The sequence below is a fragment of the Mandrillus leucophaeus genome, unplaced genomic scaffold, assembly GCF_000951045.1.
Source record: "Mandrillus leucophaeus isolate KB7577 unplaced genomic scaffold, Mleu.le_1.0 Scaffold465, whole genome shotgun sequence".
In the NCBI taxonomy this organism is placed as follows: Eukaryota; Metazoa; Chordata; class Mammalia; order Primates; family Cercopithecidae; genus Mandrillus; species Mandrillus leucophaeus.
The window spans coordinates 1,850,462-1,868,268 of NW_012104976.1; the positions used below are offsets into that span (position 1 = coordinate 1,850,462).

The 17,807-nt window shown below is 41.4% G+C and overlaps 1 protein-coding gene across 1 annotated transcript in view; it reads left to right on the top strand.

Annotated features, from left to right (window-relative positions):
• FAT3 (FAT atypical cadherin 3) overlaps positions 1–17,807 on the top strand; it is a 566,847-nt gene that overhangs the window by 461,324 nt on the left and 87,716 nt on the right. Inside the window, exons 9-12 of the mRNA XM_011995004.1 lie at positions 3,267–7,340; positions 10,615–10,811; positions 12,124–12,277; positions 15,575–15,808. Coding sequence (XP_011850394.1) covers positions 3,267–7,340; positions 10,615–10,811; positions 12,124–12,277; positions 15,575–15,808 — 4,659 coding nt within the window. The remainder of the gene's footprint in view (positions 1–3,266; positions 7,341–10,614; positions 10,812–12,123; positions 12,278–15,574; positions 15,809–17,807) is intronic.

Here is a 17,807-nt window from a genome sequence, read left to right on the forward strand (position 1 = left end):
TTTTGACCTCTACAGACTACAGCATGGTGCCCAGTCATTTCTTTAACTGACTACAAGACAGAACAGTTATTTCCTTAAAACACCTTTTATATAGAAAACACGAACTTCCAGAAAACCATAGGAACAACTGATATCTCAAAAAAAAAAAAAAAAAAAGACCTTTGATTGTATGTAAGAAACTAGTGAGGATTACAATGTTCACAATAAATCTGAAATGGCCAGTGAGCCTCTTCACAGACAGACAAACCCACACTGGGCTGCACTGGTTTCTTCCCAGTCGAGGGTGGGAGCAGGTTTCTTCCCAGACGAGAGTAGGAGAGAGGCAGATCCCAGATGCTTCAGCACTTTGAAGCAAATGACAAATGGTTGTGTAAAGTATTATGTTTTATTTAACTTTTCTCACACACATCAGATAAGCAAGATTTCACTCTGTTTATTGGTGGGCTATAAATTTCCTGTCTCCTGCCTGTCCTCTAAAGTGACTACGGAAGCTTTTTATTTCAGCCTGAAGGACTGAGGCAGAATTTGAGTGCAGAACTTCAGGTCTTATATCTACTTTGAGTTTTGTGTTTGGTGTCAGTGGTGAGTCTGAGGCAGGATTGTACAAGAGAGACTGGGACTGAGTTGAGTTCGGGTGGGGGCATATGGATCCCAAGATGCATATGAACAGAGAGTTTAAAATATATTTTTAGATTTAACTCTCCTCTCAATCATTCAACAAATATTGAGCAACTTCTTTGTAGCAGATGCTGTGTTGTGTACTGGATAAGGAATGGTAAGAAAAGCACAGCTTTTATTCAATTGCCAAAAATCTACAGAGACCATAGATTCCAAAAAGCAAACAGAGGTCAGTTTTTCAGGATTCAAGTGTAGCAGGAAAGAATAAGCAGAAAGTGGAGTCCAAGAGAATGGGTCAATGTGTCAAAGAGGGAAAGAGGAGGAGGGCCCACTTTGGACCTGATGTATCAGCACACCATTCTGGAAGGGTGTCGCAAGCAGATCAGCAGCCATGGGATAGCAGGGTTATGAATTTCTACTTGAGGCCAAGCACAGTGGCTCATGCCGGTAATCCGAGCATTTTGGGAGGCCAAGGTGGGTGGATCACTCGAGGTCAGAAGTTTGAGACCAGCCTGGCCAACATAGCGAAACCCCATCTCTACAAACACAAAAATTAGCCAGGTGTAGTGGTGCATGCCTGCAGTCCCAGCTACTGTGGAGGCTGAGGCAGGAGAATCACTTAAACCCAGGAGACAGAGGTTGCAATGAGCCAAGATTGTACCACTGCACTCCAACCTAGATGGCAGAATGAGACTCCATCTCAAAAAAAAACAAAAAAACAAAAAAAAAAACCATAAAATTATATTTGAGGTCAAAAGCTGGCTCCCCATCATCCCCACCGTAGCATGTCTTGCTGGGTATGAAAAAATCTGCCGGGTGTAGAGTAAGGGAGGACTTACCTAGAAACTCTGCAATGGGGCGCCATGATCAGTGAACACTGAGATCCCTGGCTCCAGTAGCATTCATCAGTCAAGGTTACATGTTGGTGCCATCACTGGAAGGTGACCATTGCTTAGTTGAGGTGATTTCCCCTACAAAGGTCTGTGAATCACCTGTTGGATTCACACTCAATTCTATGACACTTCATTGCAAGCTTGAAAGTTTACTTATAAGATCATTGAACTTTTTATTGTTGTCATCATAAAATGGCCATGTTTAGGTTGCAAAGTAATAAATCATGTTGACATCAATGACAACATTGTTTAATATTCACATTTGGGGGGCTGGAATCAAAATGACCTCTTTATTAGATATACTTTGTCTTTTAAAATAAGCAAATATCTTCTTGAAATAGATGTTACATGAACATGACCATTTTGTGTTCAGACATGGAAAACTTTACATAATTAGCATGTAGGAAGAAGTATGTAGACACACCTTACAACTGCCCTGAAAATCCTGGTCCCTATTTTAATGATTCCAACATTTAAATTACATGCCTATCATACTACAATATTCAAAAAGAAAGAAAAGTCCAGATAGAGTTGAATAACCAAGATCTTTAACTTTTGATTGGAAAGAATCTCAGCACAGAAGTATGTGTGTTCTTTGAGAAGTATGAGAAAGCTTGATAAGAAGAGCAAAAACAACTTGATGAAGGATACAACTTCGCGCTACCCACCGCCTTTCAGCTCTGTCGCCACCTACCTTCTTTACATACTCCACATTGTGTCTTCCCCATTCTTTATTCCTCTGTTATTTCTCTCATTCTCAACAATCCCAGATTTCAAACCACCACAGGTTTCTGAAGCAGAACTCTTAAACTGCTACAGTGTCATGGCCATAGCCCTTCCCCTGCCAGCTATGTCAAAGTGGGGTGCCCAGGTTTCAGTTTCACAAGGATTATGTCTCAGGTTCTTGGTTGCAGTGCTGGTTCAGATTCTTAACAGTTTCTTGGTGCACTAGAAACATCTCAAATGCTTGGTGAATAGAATGGTTACAGATTGAGCAACTGCCCTGTAACTTTGTATGTTTACTTTTATGTCTAGGTGTGTGCATGTGTGCATTCAGAGGCATGGGAGAGGGGTAGAGCATGATTGGAGAATAGAAAAGGAGTCACGAAAATTCCTCACACTTACAAGGCAAATGATGACCTGCCAAGAATTCTCCATGCCTGACTGAACAAACCCCTTCACCAAAGTAGTGTTTTGGATAAAGTCATTTTTGATAGGGTGAAATAATACGAATTCCATGTAGTGAAGTTTGCTTTTGGGATAATCTGAAAACAACTGACTACTTTATAATGCTCTGAAACTATTCCCACAACCCTCTTTTCTTTAAACCTAGAACAGAAAATATGACACTGCTGCCTAAACCAGTGGCATTCATATGTGGGCTTCCCAATCTATCTGTCTTCTCACAAGGCTGGAAATAAGGAAGTCCTGCACATTCTTAGCAGAAAAGATCTCTCCTTCAGGCTCTCTTATTTACCAACTTGAATGACACAAGACTGTGTTATTGTCATTGTTGTTTTTAACCTGGATCTAGAAGCTACTGATCTGAAATTTGCCATATTACTGGGAAGCTCATTTTTGTTGCTTTTCTGTACCCCTGAAAGAGAGGCCTCTCATTTCAGAATGACACAAATGAGTACTATAATTGCTTTCTACTTGCCACATTGCAGTAAAGTACCTGTAGATAAAAAGCCAATCAAAAAGATTTCAGTGACCCAAATGTAACTCATTTCACCATTGATTTCTGTATTTTAGGGAACACTGGGAACACGTTTAAGATCGAACCAGTCCTAGGCATCATCACCATTTGCAAAGAACCAGACATGACGACGATGGGTCAGTTTGTCCTATCCATCAAAGTCACAGATCAGGGATCCCCGTCAATGTCTGCCACTGCAATTGTGCGCATTTCTGTCACCATGTCTGACAATTCTCACCCCAAGTTCATTCACAAAGACTACCAAGCAGAAGTAAATGAAAATGTTGACATTGGAACATCAGTCATTCTAATCTCTGCCATCAGTCAATCTACCCTCATTTATGAAGTCAAAGATGGAGACATTAATGGGATCTTTACCATAAATCCATATTCTGGAGTCATCACCACTCGGAAGGTCCTGGATTATGAGCGCACATCCTCTTATCAGCTCATCATTCAGGCCACCAATATGGCAGGAATGGCTTCCAATGCTACAGTCAATATTCAGATTGTTGATGAAAATGATAATGCCCCAGTTTTTCTCTTTTCTCAGTACTCAGGCAGCCTAAGTGAGGCTGCCCCAATTAACAGCATTGTCAGGAGCTTGGATAACAGCCCACTGGTGATTCGAGCCACAGATGCTGACAGCAACCGGAATGCTCTGCTTGTGTATCAGATTGTGGAGTCGACAGCCAAAAAGTTTTTCACGGTGGACTCCAGTACAGGTGCAATTAGAACAATTGCCAACCTGGACCATGAAACCATTGCCCATTTCCATTTTCATGTGCATGTGAGAGACAGTGGTAGCCCCCAACTGACTGCAGAGAGTCCCGTTGAAGTCAACATTGAGGTGACAGATGTGAATGATAACCCGCCTGTTTTTACTCAGGCTGTGTTTGAGACTGTCTTACTTCTACCTACGTATGTCGGAGTGGAGGTTCTGAAAGTTAGTGCCACAGATCCTGACTCTGAGGTACCCCCTGAACTGACATATAGCCTAATGGAAGGCAGCTTGGATCATTTTTTAATTGATTCAAACAGTGGAGTACTTACCATAAAAAACAACAACCTCTCCAAGGATCACTACATGCTGATAGTTAAGGTATCTGATGGAAAGTTCTACAGCACCTCCATGGTCACCATCATGGTTAAAGAAGCCATGGACAGTGGCCTCCACTTTACACAAAGCTTCTATTCCACCTCAATCTCAGAGAACAACACTAACATAACCAAAGTTGCTATTGTCAATGCAGTTGGAAACCGCCTTAATGAACCCTTAAAATACAGCATCTTAAACCCAGGAAATAAGTTCAAGATAAAATCTACCTCAGGGGTCATTCAGACGACTGGAGTCCCCTTTGACCGTGAAGAACAAGAGTTATATGAGCTGGTGGTAGAAGCCAGCCGTGAGCTGGACCATCTGCGTGTGGCCAGAGTGGTGGTCAGGGTTAACATTGAAGACATAAATGACAATTCTCCAGTCTTTGTGGGCCTCCCATACTATGCTGCTGTTCAAGTGGATGCAGAACCTGGAACTCTGATTTATCAGGTGACAGCCATTGACAAAGATAAAGGTCCAAATGGAGAAGTGACGTATGTCCTACAGGACGACTATGGCCACTTTGAAATTAACCCTAATTCAGGGAATGTTATTTTAAAGGAAGCATTCAACTCTGACTTGTCCAACATTGAGTATGGAGTCACCATCCTGGCCAAGGATGGTGGAAAACCCTCTTTGTCTACATCTGTGGAGCTTCCCATCACTATTGTCAACAAAGCAATGCCTGTGTTTGATAAACCCTTTTATACAGCATCTGTCAATGAAGACATCAGAATGAACACACCCATCCTAAGCATCAATGCCACCAGTCCAGAGGGCCAAGGCATCATATATATCATTATCGATGGGGACCCTTTTAAACAGTTTAACGTTGACTTTGACACTGGGGTCCTGAAAGTTGTTAGCCCTTTGGATTATGAAGTTACATCTGCTTACAAGCTGACAATAAGAGCCAGCGATGCCCTCACTGGTGCTAGGGCTGAAGTCACTGTTGACTTGCTAGTTAATGATGTAAATGACAATCCCCCTATTTTTGATCAGCCCACATACAATACAACACTATCAGAAGCATCTCTTATTGGGACACCTGTTTTACAGGTTGTCTCTATTGATGCAGACTCAGAAAACAATAAAATGGTACATTATCAGATTGTCCAGGATACCTACAATAGCACAGATTATTTTCACATAGATAGCTCAAGTGGCTTAATCCTGACAGCACGGATGCTGGACCATGAGTTAGTACAACACTGCACTTTGAAAGTCAGATCAACAGATAGTGGCTTCCCATCACTGAGCAGTGAGGTTCTGGTTCATATCTACATCTCTGATGTAAATGACAACCCTCCAGTTTTTAATCAGCTCATTTATGAGTCATATGTGAGTGAATTAGCCCCCCGGGGCCATTTTGTAACCTGTGTACAAGCCTCTGATGCAGACAGCTCTGATTTTGACCGGTTGGAATATAGCATTTTATCTGGGAATGACCGGACGAGCTTTCTGATGGACAGCAAGAGTGGAGTTATCACATTGTCCAACCACCGGAAGCAGCGGATGGAGCCTCTGTACAGTCTCAATGTGTCTGTCTCTGATGGGTTGTTCACCAGTACTGCACAGGTGCATATTAGGGTACTTGGGGCTAACTTGTACAGCCCTGCCTTTTCACAAAGCACATACGTAGCTGAGGTGAGAGAGAACGCGGCTGCAGGAACAAAGGTAATTCATGTTCGAGCCACAGATGGTGATCCAGGGACTTACGGGCAGATCAGCTATGCCATCATCAATGACTTTGCCAAGGATCGATTCCTCATAGACGGCAATGGGCAGGTCATCACCACAGAAAGGCTAGACCGGGAAAACCCTCTAGAAGGAGATGTTAGTATTTTTGTGAGGGCCCTTGATGGTGGAGGGAGAACAACTTTCTGCACTGTGAGAGTGATTGTTGTGGATGAAAATGACAATGCTCCCCAGTTCATGACAGTGGAATATAGAGCCAGTGTCAGGGCAGATGTTGGAAGGGGCCACTTGGTCACTCAAGTTCAAGCCATAGATCCCGATGATGGAGCAAATTCAAGGATTACTTATTCCCTCTATAGCGAGGCCTCTGTTTCAGTGGCTGACCTCCTGGAAATCGATCCTGACAATGGCTGGATGGTCACAAAGGGTAATTTTAACCAGCTGAAAAATACAGTGCTTTCGTTCTTTGTCAAAGCAGTAGATGGGGGCATCCCAGTAAAGCACTCTCTCATTCCTGTCTATATCCACGTCTTGCCCCCTGAAACATTCTTGCCATCATTCACCCAGTCTCAGTATTCCTTTACCATTGCAGAAGATACAGCCATTGGGAGTACAGTGGACACCCTGAGGATTTTGCCCAGTCAGAATGTCCGATTCAGCACAGTTAATGGGGAACGGCCAGAAAATAACAAAGGAGGCGTATTCGTCATAGAACAGGAAACAGGCACCATTAAACTTGACAAACGCCTTGACCATGAAACCAGCCCAGCTTTCCACTTTAAAGTAGCAGCCACTATACCCCTGGACAAAGTAGACATTGTGTTTACTGTGGATGTAGATATCAAGGTATTGGATTTGAATGACAACAAGCCAGTCTTTGAAACTTCAAGCTACGACACCATTATAATGGAAGGGATGCCTGTTGGCACCAAACTCACACAAGTGAGAGCTATTGATATGGACTGGGGCGCCAATGGACAAGTCACTTACTCCCTCCACTCGGATTCCCAGCCCGAAAAGGTAATGGAAGCATTCAATATTGACAGCAACACGGGCTGGATCAGTACCTTGAAGGACCTAGATCATGAGACAGACCCCACATTCACCTTCTCTGTGGTGGCCTCTGACCTTGGAGAGGCATTCTCTCTCTCCTCCACGGCCTTGGTATCTGTCAGAGTGACAGATATAAATGATAATGCACCAGTCTTTGCGCAGGAAGTGTACCGAGGGAATGTGAAGGAAAGCGACCCACCAGGCGAGGTGGTAGCCGTCCTCAGCACCTGGGACAGAGATACGTCCGACATTAATCGCCAAGTGAGCTACCATATTACAGGTGAGTAAACACCCCTAGTTTTCATTATGTGCTCTGTTTTATAAAGAAAGATGGAAGATGGCAGGGGGAAGAGTAAAGAGAGAAGGAAGATGGGATAAGGAGGAAGATGGCAGGGGGAAGAGTAAAGAGAGAAGGAAGATGGGATAAGGAGTCGAGTGTAATGAAGCCTCTCTGGAGCTGAGTAAAGGATCTCTGAGAAGACTGCGTTTTTTGCTTGTTGGCTGTTGCTAACTCAGCCTTAGTTTGGAGTTCACAGGTTTGTCGTAAACGTGTTACCCACATTGGTAACTAGTCTTTGTGTCACCTCTTCCTATTTAAAAAGGAGTCCAGCCAAATATCTCTGTTGAAGGAATGAAAATAACAACTTTCTGGTGGAGAGGTTCTGCTTTTAAGCATGTTCCTTTTTTCTACCTTTTGCAATACTGAGCAAAACAAATAGCTTGATCACAGTAGGCTTCACATGCACACTTCTCCTGGCCATAGCAACACATGTGCACCCACGTACACACATTAGATGGCATGGTTTGATCCTTCCCTGAGAAATCCTGTATTATAACTACACATCAAGGGGTATTTCTTCTGACAACCAAATTTTTTTGGATTTCTTTTCTGTCTTTCAGACTAGCAAGTAGCAATTCAAGGGGAAAGCCAAGATAGACAAAGTCAGTCATTAAGAAGGCACAGAAAATGTCACTGTTGCCCTGAGAGGCTAAGGATTTCATCTCAGAGTAGTTTCCCAGGGGGCAGCTGACCTTTAGCTGAAAGAGGAGAGGGTTGGCAGTGTGGGAACATTCTTCCTAAAAACTATTTGGGGGGTGGGTTAAAGCTAATATTTTGATGTTGTCACATTCAAAGGCAGAACATAAACAAAGTGCCAAAAGATTGTAAAGAATCATCAATACATGTAGTCAGGTGTCTTCCCTTTAGAAAAACTACATCATTCAGAGTGAAAAATGAATTAATTAGAATGCCCTTAGGACATAGAATCTGCTTAAGTATGTTAGTAGGAAAGTTAATTAATCACTGCAGAGTAAGATCCACAGTAGAGCAAACGTGTCAATGCTTGGGGTTGCCACACTTTTCAGCATGATTCTCTTCCTTTTTCTTTATGGGACAGTTCTCTTGGTGATGTCTTCCCCTTGAAACACTATGCATTTTATGATTTATCTGAGACTTTCTGTTCTCATTAAAATATGTATTTCTGCAGTTAAAACGTGAAAGATAGTGAAGAAAGAGGTGAGTGAAGCATCACTTTAATTCATTTGCATTTATTTTCAGGAAAAAAAAGCTGCTTAGGCATTCTGAAGGGTCCTTTTCTATTTGGAAAAACTGTAAAATACTCAGCCTTAATTATTTATAGATAGCCTCTGAATTGTCAATGGATGATTTAAAGGGACTATCCCATTGACTTTAGCAAAGTAATGAGTACAGAGTAGCTTAAAGCTACTGTTACTATTAGCAGTGCCAACCACCAACTGATTTTAATTAGATTTAACTTTTGCTCTTGATGTAACACAACTTGGCTGTGCTGCCTCCGATTAACAAAGGACCATTAATCATTTTATGTAACAAAAGAACAGTGTGGGCCTGCACTGAAAGCATTTAATAGAGAGGTTAAATTTGTGTGCGTTGAAATAATATTCAACTAAAGCATAATTGAATCCTGGCCAGTGGTGGAGGAAAGTGATATCCCAGGGAGGACCCTGAAGCTCCCTCGAGCAGGGTTGCTCAGCCACACTGCTATTGACATTTGGGGCCAGATAATTCTTTGCTGAGGGAGGCTGTCCTTTGCACTGTATGATGTTCGGCAGCATCCCTGGCCTCTACCCACTAAATGCCAGTAGCACATACCACCACCATCACTTCCCTCCCACCAAAGTGACAAGCGAAAATGTCTGCAGACGTTGACAAATATCCCCACAGAGGGGACGGGCACAGTCGTCCCCAGTTGAGAACCACGGCCCCAGAGGAATATACAGCTCTTGCCTTTTCTACACTGGCTGATTTGGTTTCATTGTATTCCACTGTGACTTGCCCCCACTCCCAATGCTGAGGCCCTCAGACTAAGCAGCCCCTTGCCTTATAAGCAAGAATGTGGTCTGGCACTCAGAATCCCACTCTGTCTTTTCAGTAGGACCCTGATATTTGCCCACTGCTTTGTAAAGATTCATTGTAAGTAGGGGATATGGCTCCACGTTTTCAACAAAGTAGTAGTCAGGATGCAGTATACTTTCCTTATTTGTTTATTTTCAGTCTTTCCCTCCAGAATGTGATCTCTGCCGTGACAGCAAATATTTTTGCTGGTTTTGTCCACTGACATAGCCCTGCTGCCTAGAACAATGCCTGGCCCAGAGTATATGATAAATACTTGAATGTCCAGATAAATGAAATAGTGATGATCAAACCTGACTCCTGACTTATTGCCAGCGGTCTTGCCCAGTCTTTCTCAGTGTCTGAAATGACATTTTTCCCCTCTTGCGGATTATGTCAAGGTTGTGATCTTCCTTCCTCCTCCTGTCTTGTTCCCCAAGCTGCTTTTGCCCCCATGTAGCTTAATGATGTGGAAAAGTCATATTGCTGGGACCGCTGTCAGTGCTTCAGCATCTTAAAAAGCTGTCCCACTTCATCTATTTTCTTTTCTTCCATGTTCCCCAGCTTCACTCTGATACATTTGGTCTAATTGCAATGCTTATCTTTGAACTGCTTTTTAAATGACCCCTCGTTAGGGCTATTTAACACTAATGGGACTTCCTCTGTGGTGAAAACTTTTCTCCCCCAAACTCCAGTTCTTATGAGAAGAGCACAGCTGTATGATAAAGCCTTCATTAAAAGATTCCTTAATAGAACTAACTGCCTTTCTTGACTGCATAATCAACGGCTAATGAAATTGTCTTGGTAACAAGAGCTAGAGTGTATTACATCCTCTCTTGAGACTAAGTGGAAAGACAATTGTGTCAGCCTGAGAAGACGATTGATTGTTCACAGTTTGAATTTGATTGTTCTTAAGGGGAACTAAACAAGAGATCATCTCCAGCTTCTCTAAGTGGATTTTATTATCTTGGAAAGTTACTGTTTTGCTTTTCACAGAAGCCAAGCATGTAAATATCATCCTTTGTTGCCCCAGAATCAAAGGGAGTTTCAGTATCTTTTTAGTATCCTAAATGATACAGTTTGAGGAGTACCTGGATGACCCCACATGCACCTCTCAAGGTAGGTGTAGATTAAGACATTTCATTGCACATCTTCAAAAGCTCTTCTGTTTTTTTAACTGCAGGAGGAAACCCTCGAGGAAGGTTTGCTCTGGGCCTGGTGCAAAGTGAGTGGAAGGTCTATGTGAAGAGGCCTCTAGACAGAGAAGAACAGGACATTTACTTTCTCAATATCACTGCCACTGATGGGCTTTTTGTCACACAGGCCATGGTGGAAGTGAGCGTCAGTGATGTGAATGACAATAGCCCAGTGTGTGAGCAGGTGAGATTTGGGAATAGGGCTCTGCTTTTACTATGCTTCTCCAAAATCAAATCAAAGCCCATTTCACTTTGCTTCTTAAGGCCAGGAAAACTTCTGCTCTTATCTGCAATTGGGTGTAAGAGGGTAGGAGGTGACGTTTAGGAAGAAATATTGAAAACATGAAAAGAGTATAGGTAGTAAGATCAGATACCTAATTTTGTACCCTGCCCCCACCAAAAAAAAAATGTCTTAAATAATTTTTTGAGTAAGTCATAAAGGACTTTAGTACTTATTCTGTTTAAATCACTGATATGATAATAGCGAAATGGACCACTCTACAGGATGTTAACTTGTTTATATAAGTTTACACATTTGGTTAGTGGTAATGTTGGTGCTGAACACTGGTCTCCAGGCTCCTTGTGAAGTGGCCTTTTTACTACTATATAAAACATAATGCCAATGGAAGATACAAGTACTAGATATTATGTTTTCTCATACCGAAATTAAATCACTATTTATTCTTTTCTATCATGTAGACTGAGAGACAATATTGGTGTCCTGTAGATTGGAAAAGTATTGCAAATAGATTTAGTCTCTCATACTAATGCCAAATGCTGGTAGTGGCTCTTTAAAGAGTTGAAGAGAATTCCTAGGACTCATTGGGGCTCAAGAGAAAAACAGACAACCATGGTCAATGTGTGGTGTGTGTTATGGTTCCACAAGAGTGGGGATGTTCTTCTGTTTCCTTTGCCATGGTACTCTTAGTGTCTAGAATGGTACCTAACGCATAGTAGATGCTCAATAAATATTTGTTAAATGAATAAGCACGGGAGTGGTAGAGTAGCAGATATATGATGTTTATATAATATAATATATTGTATTATGCTTCTGTAGTGAAGGAAAAAATAACAAAAGCTAAATTATATCAATGAATTTTTAAAGAACAGAAAACCAAACACCGCATGTTCTCACTCATAGGTGGGAACTGAACAATGAGATCACCTGGACTCGGGAAGGGGAACATCACACACCGGGGCCTATCATGGGGAGGGGGGAGCAGGGAGGGATTGCATTGGGAGTTATACCTGATGTAAATGACAAGTTGATGGGTGCAGCACACCAACATGGCACAAGTATACATATGTAACAAACCTGCACGTTATGCACATGTACCCTACAACTTAAAGTATAATAATAATAAATTAAATAAATAAATAAATATATAATAACTTTCAAACCAAAAAAAAAAAAAGAAATCCTATATAATGCTAAATATGGCAATTGCCCCCACAAATGCTAATGATTTTTATTACCTTTCTTCACCTCTGTCCAGGTTGCATATACAGCATTACTTCCTGAAGACATTCCATCAAATAAAATCATCCTGAAAGTCAGTGCAAAGGATGCTGATATTGGATCCAATGGAGAGATACGATACTCACTCTATGGATCTGGAAACAGTGAATTTTTTCTAGATCCAGAAAGTGGTAAGCTGAAATTTATTCTCTGGGTAAATGTCATTGTTAATCCATGAGAGAAGTTAAACTTATGTGGTATCATCACTAGCAAATAGTAGTATACTTGCTCTTATAGGGATGAAGGGAAAATTTCCCTTCCATCCTTTCTGAATATTTGCTGAAATGAACTGACCACAGACAGACAGATTGACAGGAGAAAAGGCATATAGATTTACTTATGTGAACATGGGTACCACAGCCCCAAAAATAAGAGACTCAAAGAAGGGCCGGATGGTTAAGGCTAGGGGAGAGGGAAGTTGGGGAACTGTAGGCAATTTTAGAGGAGTAGTCAATGATTTTTAGGGGAAGTGAATAACCTGGAGGGCATCCATTACTTTGTAAATAATTCTCCTAGGAAACTCAATGGAACTGGAAAAAGTTGGGAAGGTAAGGGATTGAACTGACTGTGAACAAAGGTTATCTAGTTATGCAGATAAAGTCTCCCAGTTAATCTCTCGGAGCTGCCCTCAGAAGAAGAGATGGAAAATCTGTCTGGATGTGGTGATGACTTTTAGTCTCTTTTCTCTTCTCTAGTGGTCAATCTTTCCCAGTTGTTTGATGAGATTTCTATGCAGGGGGATCCTAAGACAAATGCATTTCTTTTGGAAAGAAGTTTTCTTAGATGAGGAAATTTCAAAGAGAGTCTTCACCTGCACTTGAGAGAGATGAGGGGAATACGAGAAAGTTTGAAAGTTCTTGGTTCTAAGGCAGCTTTAAGGCCTTCCAATTTTTTTTTAATTGAAGGTGCTCAGTATGCCAAAGCGCAATACTTTGGGGTATCATCCTCTGCACCCCAAGAATATGATGCTCAGTATCTTGGACTCTAAGAAATTATAGGAGCACATCCAAATATGGGTGTTCTGGACCACAGAAACTTTTTATTTCCTTTGTAAAACTTGCCCAGACTTTACCTACATTTATTAGCATCAAGTAAGGAGACATCTCTGTTTGCTTCTCTTGTTTCTCATATCTGTAAGTTTTAAGGTATATGCTCGTAACAGGTATAAATGAAGTTATATCACAAATGCAGGTTGCCATAAAAAGCAGACAGCAATTCATAGGAAGGAGAATTTTTCTCACTTTGAAATGTCTTTAGGGTCCCTTTCTGGTTCTTATTAACATAGTTGTCTAGTTTTTATCAAACTTGCTTGCCTAGTTTATCCAAACCTATGAGCCCTCAGATTTGCTTGGTTGTACGTTCAGGTAAAATTGACAAGGTGCTAAAGGCAGATGCTTGCATTGAAGGCCAGAGCTAATGGAAAAGCCTTTTATATGGAGGCAAATTATTTTAGTTTTGTAGATTAGATGACCCATCCAATGACATTTTTAATTTAAGCATAAAGATTGGCTGGCTTGCATATTTTCAGTGTTGTGTTGATTCTAGTGAACAATAACTGACTATTGAGCCTCCAAAAAGATAGTGACTCTTCCCTGCCCCACTCCCGTAAGAAGTTGCATCCTACAAGGAAGCACTGACTTAGCTACATGGGAATATACTACTCAGCTATATGGGCCTGATGACTGTCTATTCAATAGGTAACATTTATTGAGTAGCCAGTAGACATAAAAGCACTTTATGGGATATTTGTGGTAGACTCCAAGATAAACAAAATAAATCATGCCCAAGGGATATTGTAATCCAGTAGGGAAGACAGGCAAGTAAACTAATAATAATAATGTAAGGCACAATGAAATGAGTGTTCAGGAGAAACATAAGGGGAGCCATATCTGGGCACAGATGAAGATGTAACTAATATTCTGATAAGACAAGGAAACTGCTTAAAGGAAGAACTAGCATTTGAACTGAGTCAGAATTCTCAGTGGCTTAAGCAGGAAACTGCAAGTTGTAGGAACAGCATGACCAGAGAGCATAGCGCATCCAGGTAATGTCGTATACAAAAGTGGAGGGAAAACTACTTTAGGCCAGATTGTGGAGTGTCTTGAATGTTCCAATGAAATGCCCTGGATGCTTTTTTAGTAGGAGAGGGAAATGATCCAGCCTGTATCCAAGAACTGGCTGGCCATGGCCGGGAAGCTGAAAGATGAACTCCCTTAATAAATATAGGTAGCTTCGGCCAGGCGCAATGGCTCACACCTGTAATCCCAGCACTTTGGGAGGCCGAGGCGGGTGGATCATGAGGTCAGGAGATCAAGACCATTCTGGCTAACACAGTGAAACCCCGTCTCTACTAAAAATACAAAAAAAATTAGCTGGGCATGGTGGCAGCCACCTGTAGTCCTAGCTACTCGGGAGGCTGAGGCAGGAGCATGGTGTGAACCCGGGAGGCGGAGCTTGCAGTGAGCAGAGATGGTGCCACTGCACTCCAGCCTGGGCGACAGAGCAAGACTCAGTGTCAAAATAAATGAATAAATAAAATTAAATAAATAAATAAATATAGGGGGCTTCATCCAAATAATACCTACTCATTTTATTTAGGAGTGATAATATTTCATGAGTCATACTTCCCACCAAATAACATTTATTCAGGTTTGTCACTGTGCTTGTTGTCATTATCTTATGAAACTTGAACAACAAAAATATCTGCACACAAGCTGGTATCCAGCACCAATACAGCTATTCCAGTGGTTAAAATACAGACATAACATTGCTCCATGTGGGATGCTAAGGAGCTGCTTTTCCATGCTCCTCAAGTTTTCTCCCACTTGACTCCTCCCCAAGCAACGTCAGGCCCTTCCACAATCCAGCAAGTTAAGGGTTAACCCTTGCACAATCGGGGTCCTTCAAGACCCTGCTCCCCTAAAGCCAGCTTCTGTTTTCATTACCTGTTTTCCTGCAAATGAGGGAGTAAAAAGTTGAGTATCTGGAGGCAAAGAGACTGCCCTTCTAGGTCTGTGGGTTGTTGACAATATTGACCATCAGAGAACTAGAGATACAAGTCCATTCTCTGTGTGTTTTCTGGACATATAGCAGAAATCCAGAGACTGATCTCCAGAGTAGATCTTGAGAGGTTTAAAGAGGTTTGAGGCTTCTCCATGTAGTCAAAAGAAAGAGCCCCTTATACCAGAGGTTTCGAAAGGGATTAATTTGAAAGTCACACAGCTGTTTTGTTTTTGCATCTAGAATCCCATACATTTTTCCATACACATAAATTGTTGGATTTGCTACATTTTAAGTATGGGACACCTGGGCCAAATGACATTAGTCCTTCCTATGTTGAGAGTTGTGTATATAATTGGTCCTCTGCTCTCCAAAGAAAGACAGTTTTTAAAAACTCAGACCAATTGTGCTGCCATTTATTTTCACAGGCGAGTTAAAAACCTTGGCTCTGTTGGACCGGGAAAGGGTCCCTGTGTACAGCCTTATGGCCAAGGCCACTGACGGGGGTGGCAGATTCTGCCAGTCGAACATCCACCTAATCCTGGAGGACGTGAATGATAACCCCCCTGTGTTTTCTTCTGACCACTACAACGCCTGCGTCTATGAGAACACAGCCACCAAGGCTCTGCTGACCAGAGTTCAAGCCGTGGACCCCGACGTTGGTAAGTCAGTTGCAGGCATCTCCCTGTCACACAGTGGACACTTTGTCTTCAGGTGCTGCCATTCCTTTAGTTCTATGAGAACCTTCATCAGCCCCCTTGGTTCTTTACCACAAGAACATGTACATTAAACCCCATTTCAACTATTCAGTTGATACACTTCATATGCGTGAGGAAAGTCCTCTTTCTTGAGTTTGAAGAAGAGATGCTAAGAAGTCCTTTACCTTTTAGCAAAGGAGTTTGGGTTGGTTTGTTTGGGTTTTGTTTTGTTGTTTTTAGATTTTGAGCTTTTGAATAAAAATGATAGATTTCCTCATTGTCTTTTCCTCCTAAACATAGTCAAAAGGCTATGTTGTAAAGCAGGGAGAATTCGATTCGTTTCCATTTCTATGACGAACTGGATCACATGCTTTAGCTGTGCAAAAACTAATTACTAAATGTGCTGCCAGTCCAACATGGATTTTTTAAACTGCCATTTTCCAAAGCATTTTTGTCATATATAAACTGACATTGTTCAGCAGAGTGGGGGTGGGGGAAATAAGGAATTAGAACTGAAAGTTGCTAATAAAGTTTATGTTCAAATCCACTTTACATAATGAGATGGTGAGTTAGAAAAGACTGGAGTTAATTGCTAGGTAGACCTTCTGAGAATGCATAAGTTATTGAGGTGACTGCATGATGGAATGTAAATACAAAAGGGCATATAGACAGCCTCTTGGTTGTGCATTTTAAGAGCTGTAAATCAGAATACTAGGAAATGATGAGGTGTGTCTGCTATGCTAAACAGGCCTTTATATAATTCAGTGTCATATTGCTTAATTCTGAATTGAAAGAAAAATTATTGGACTAACGGAAAAGTAAATACATGATAATTAGTTAAAAACAAACGTAGAGCCCAGGGTCTCTGCATATTTTCCCTTAGAGAAATTAGTGGCTACAATTTGAATTATTGCTCTTGCCTCATTAGCATAATTTTCAAGGCTGAGAACCAACCCTTTTAAAAGTCTACATATTAAAGAGCTTTGTGAAAAATGGCAAACAAGAAAGACCTCTTGCTGATGTATATTTATGTAATACCTACAAATAGTCTCTTTTTTAAAGGAGGATTAGAAAACATTCTCTGGACTCTTATTAGCAGATGACTTTGGGGAAAGAGAACAGAATTAATGGAAATGAATCACTTAATCATTTTAAATTTGATTTTGAGAATGTATAATTAGGCCATAGATGAAATTTTAAAAGCTGAAAGGTTGGAATTTTTCTCGGCACTCCATGAAGGAGTTGAGTGTACCCAAGCTGCTAGACTGGACACGGATGTCTGATTAGTGCACATGGTGCTTTTGAAACATGCGGGGGTGGATTGGAGTGTTACTGACTCACAGACAGTGTGCTTGGAGCTGTTTTGTAAGTTGTGAAGAACATGCTATGTCCTCCTTTCACTTCTTTTGAGTCAGATGGCCTGGTTGGGAGTTGGGGAGGAAGGAATGTCTAGATTCTGGACATTTAACAGGGCAGAGATGATAAAGACTTTAAGGAACCAAAACTGGAATGAGGATCTTACCAGCACCTTGATCAACTCATTTTTTGATAATGAGTAAGAGGCTTATATTCAAAGCTTCAAATAGAGACACAGATTATAAGGGTACTGCTGGCATCTATGTATAAAGTATAGTCACCAGGCCATTGCATCAGCCACAGGAGAACTGTGGCATAAGATACCAGATTTTAGTTCATTTTCTCAGTTTTTGTAGATCTCTTTTAGCTTTAAAATGTACAAGAACTAAGACAGCTGAGGAAGAACAAATGAATATTTCTAACAACACAGACTGAGCACCTACTACGCCTTAGACAGCATACTGACGAAGTGGTTGTGAAAGTCTTGGACAGAGTAAACAGGGGATTCCAGTCGCAGCAGCATCAGTCTGAGCTGCAATCAAATGAATGCTGACATTCTTCAGAATCCCTGTCAATGATTGGTGGCTTAAGACATTTTCATTAGTGG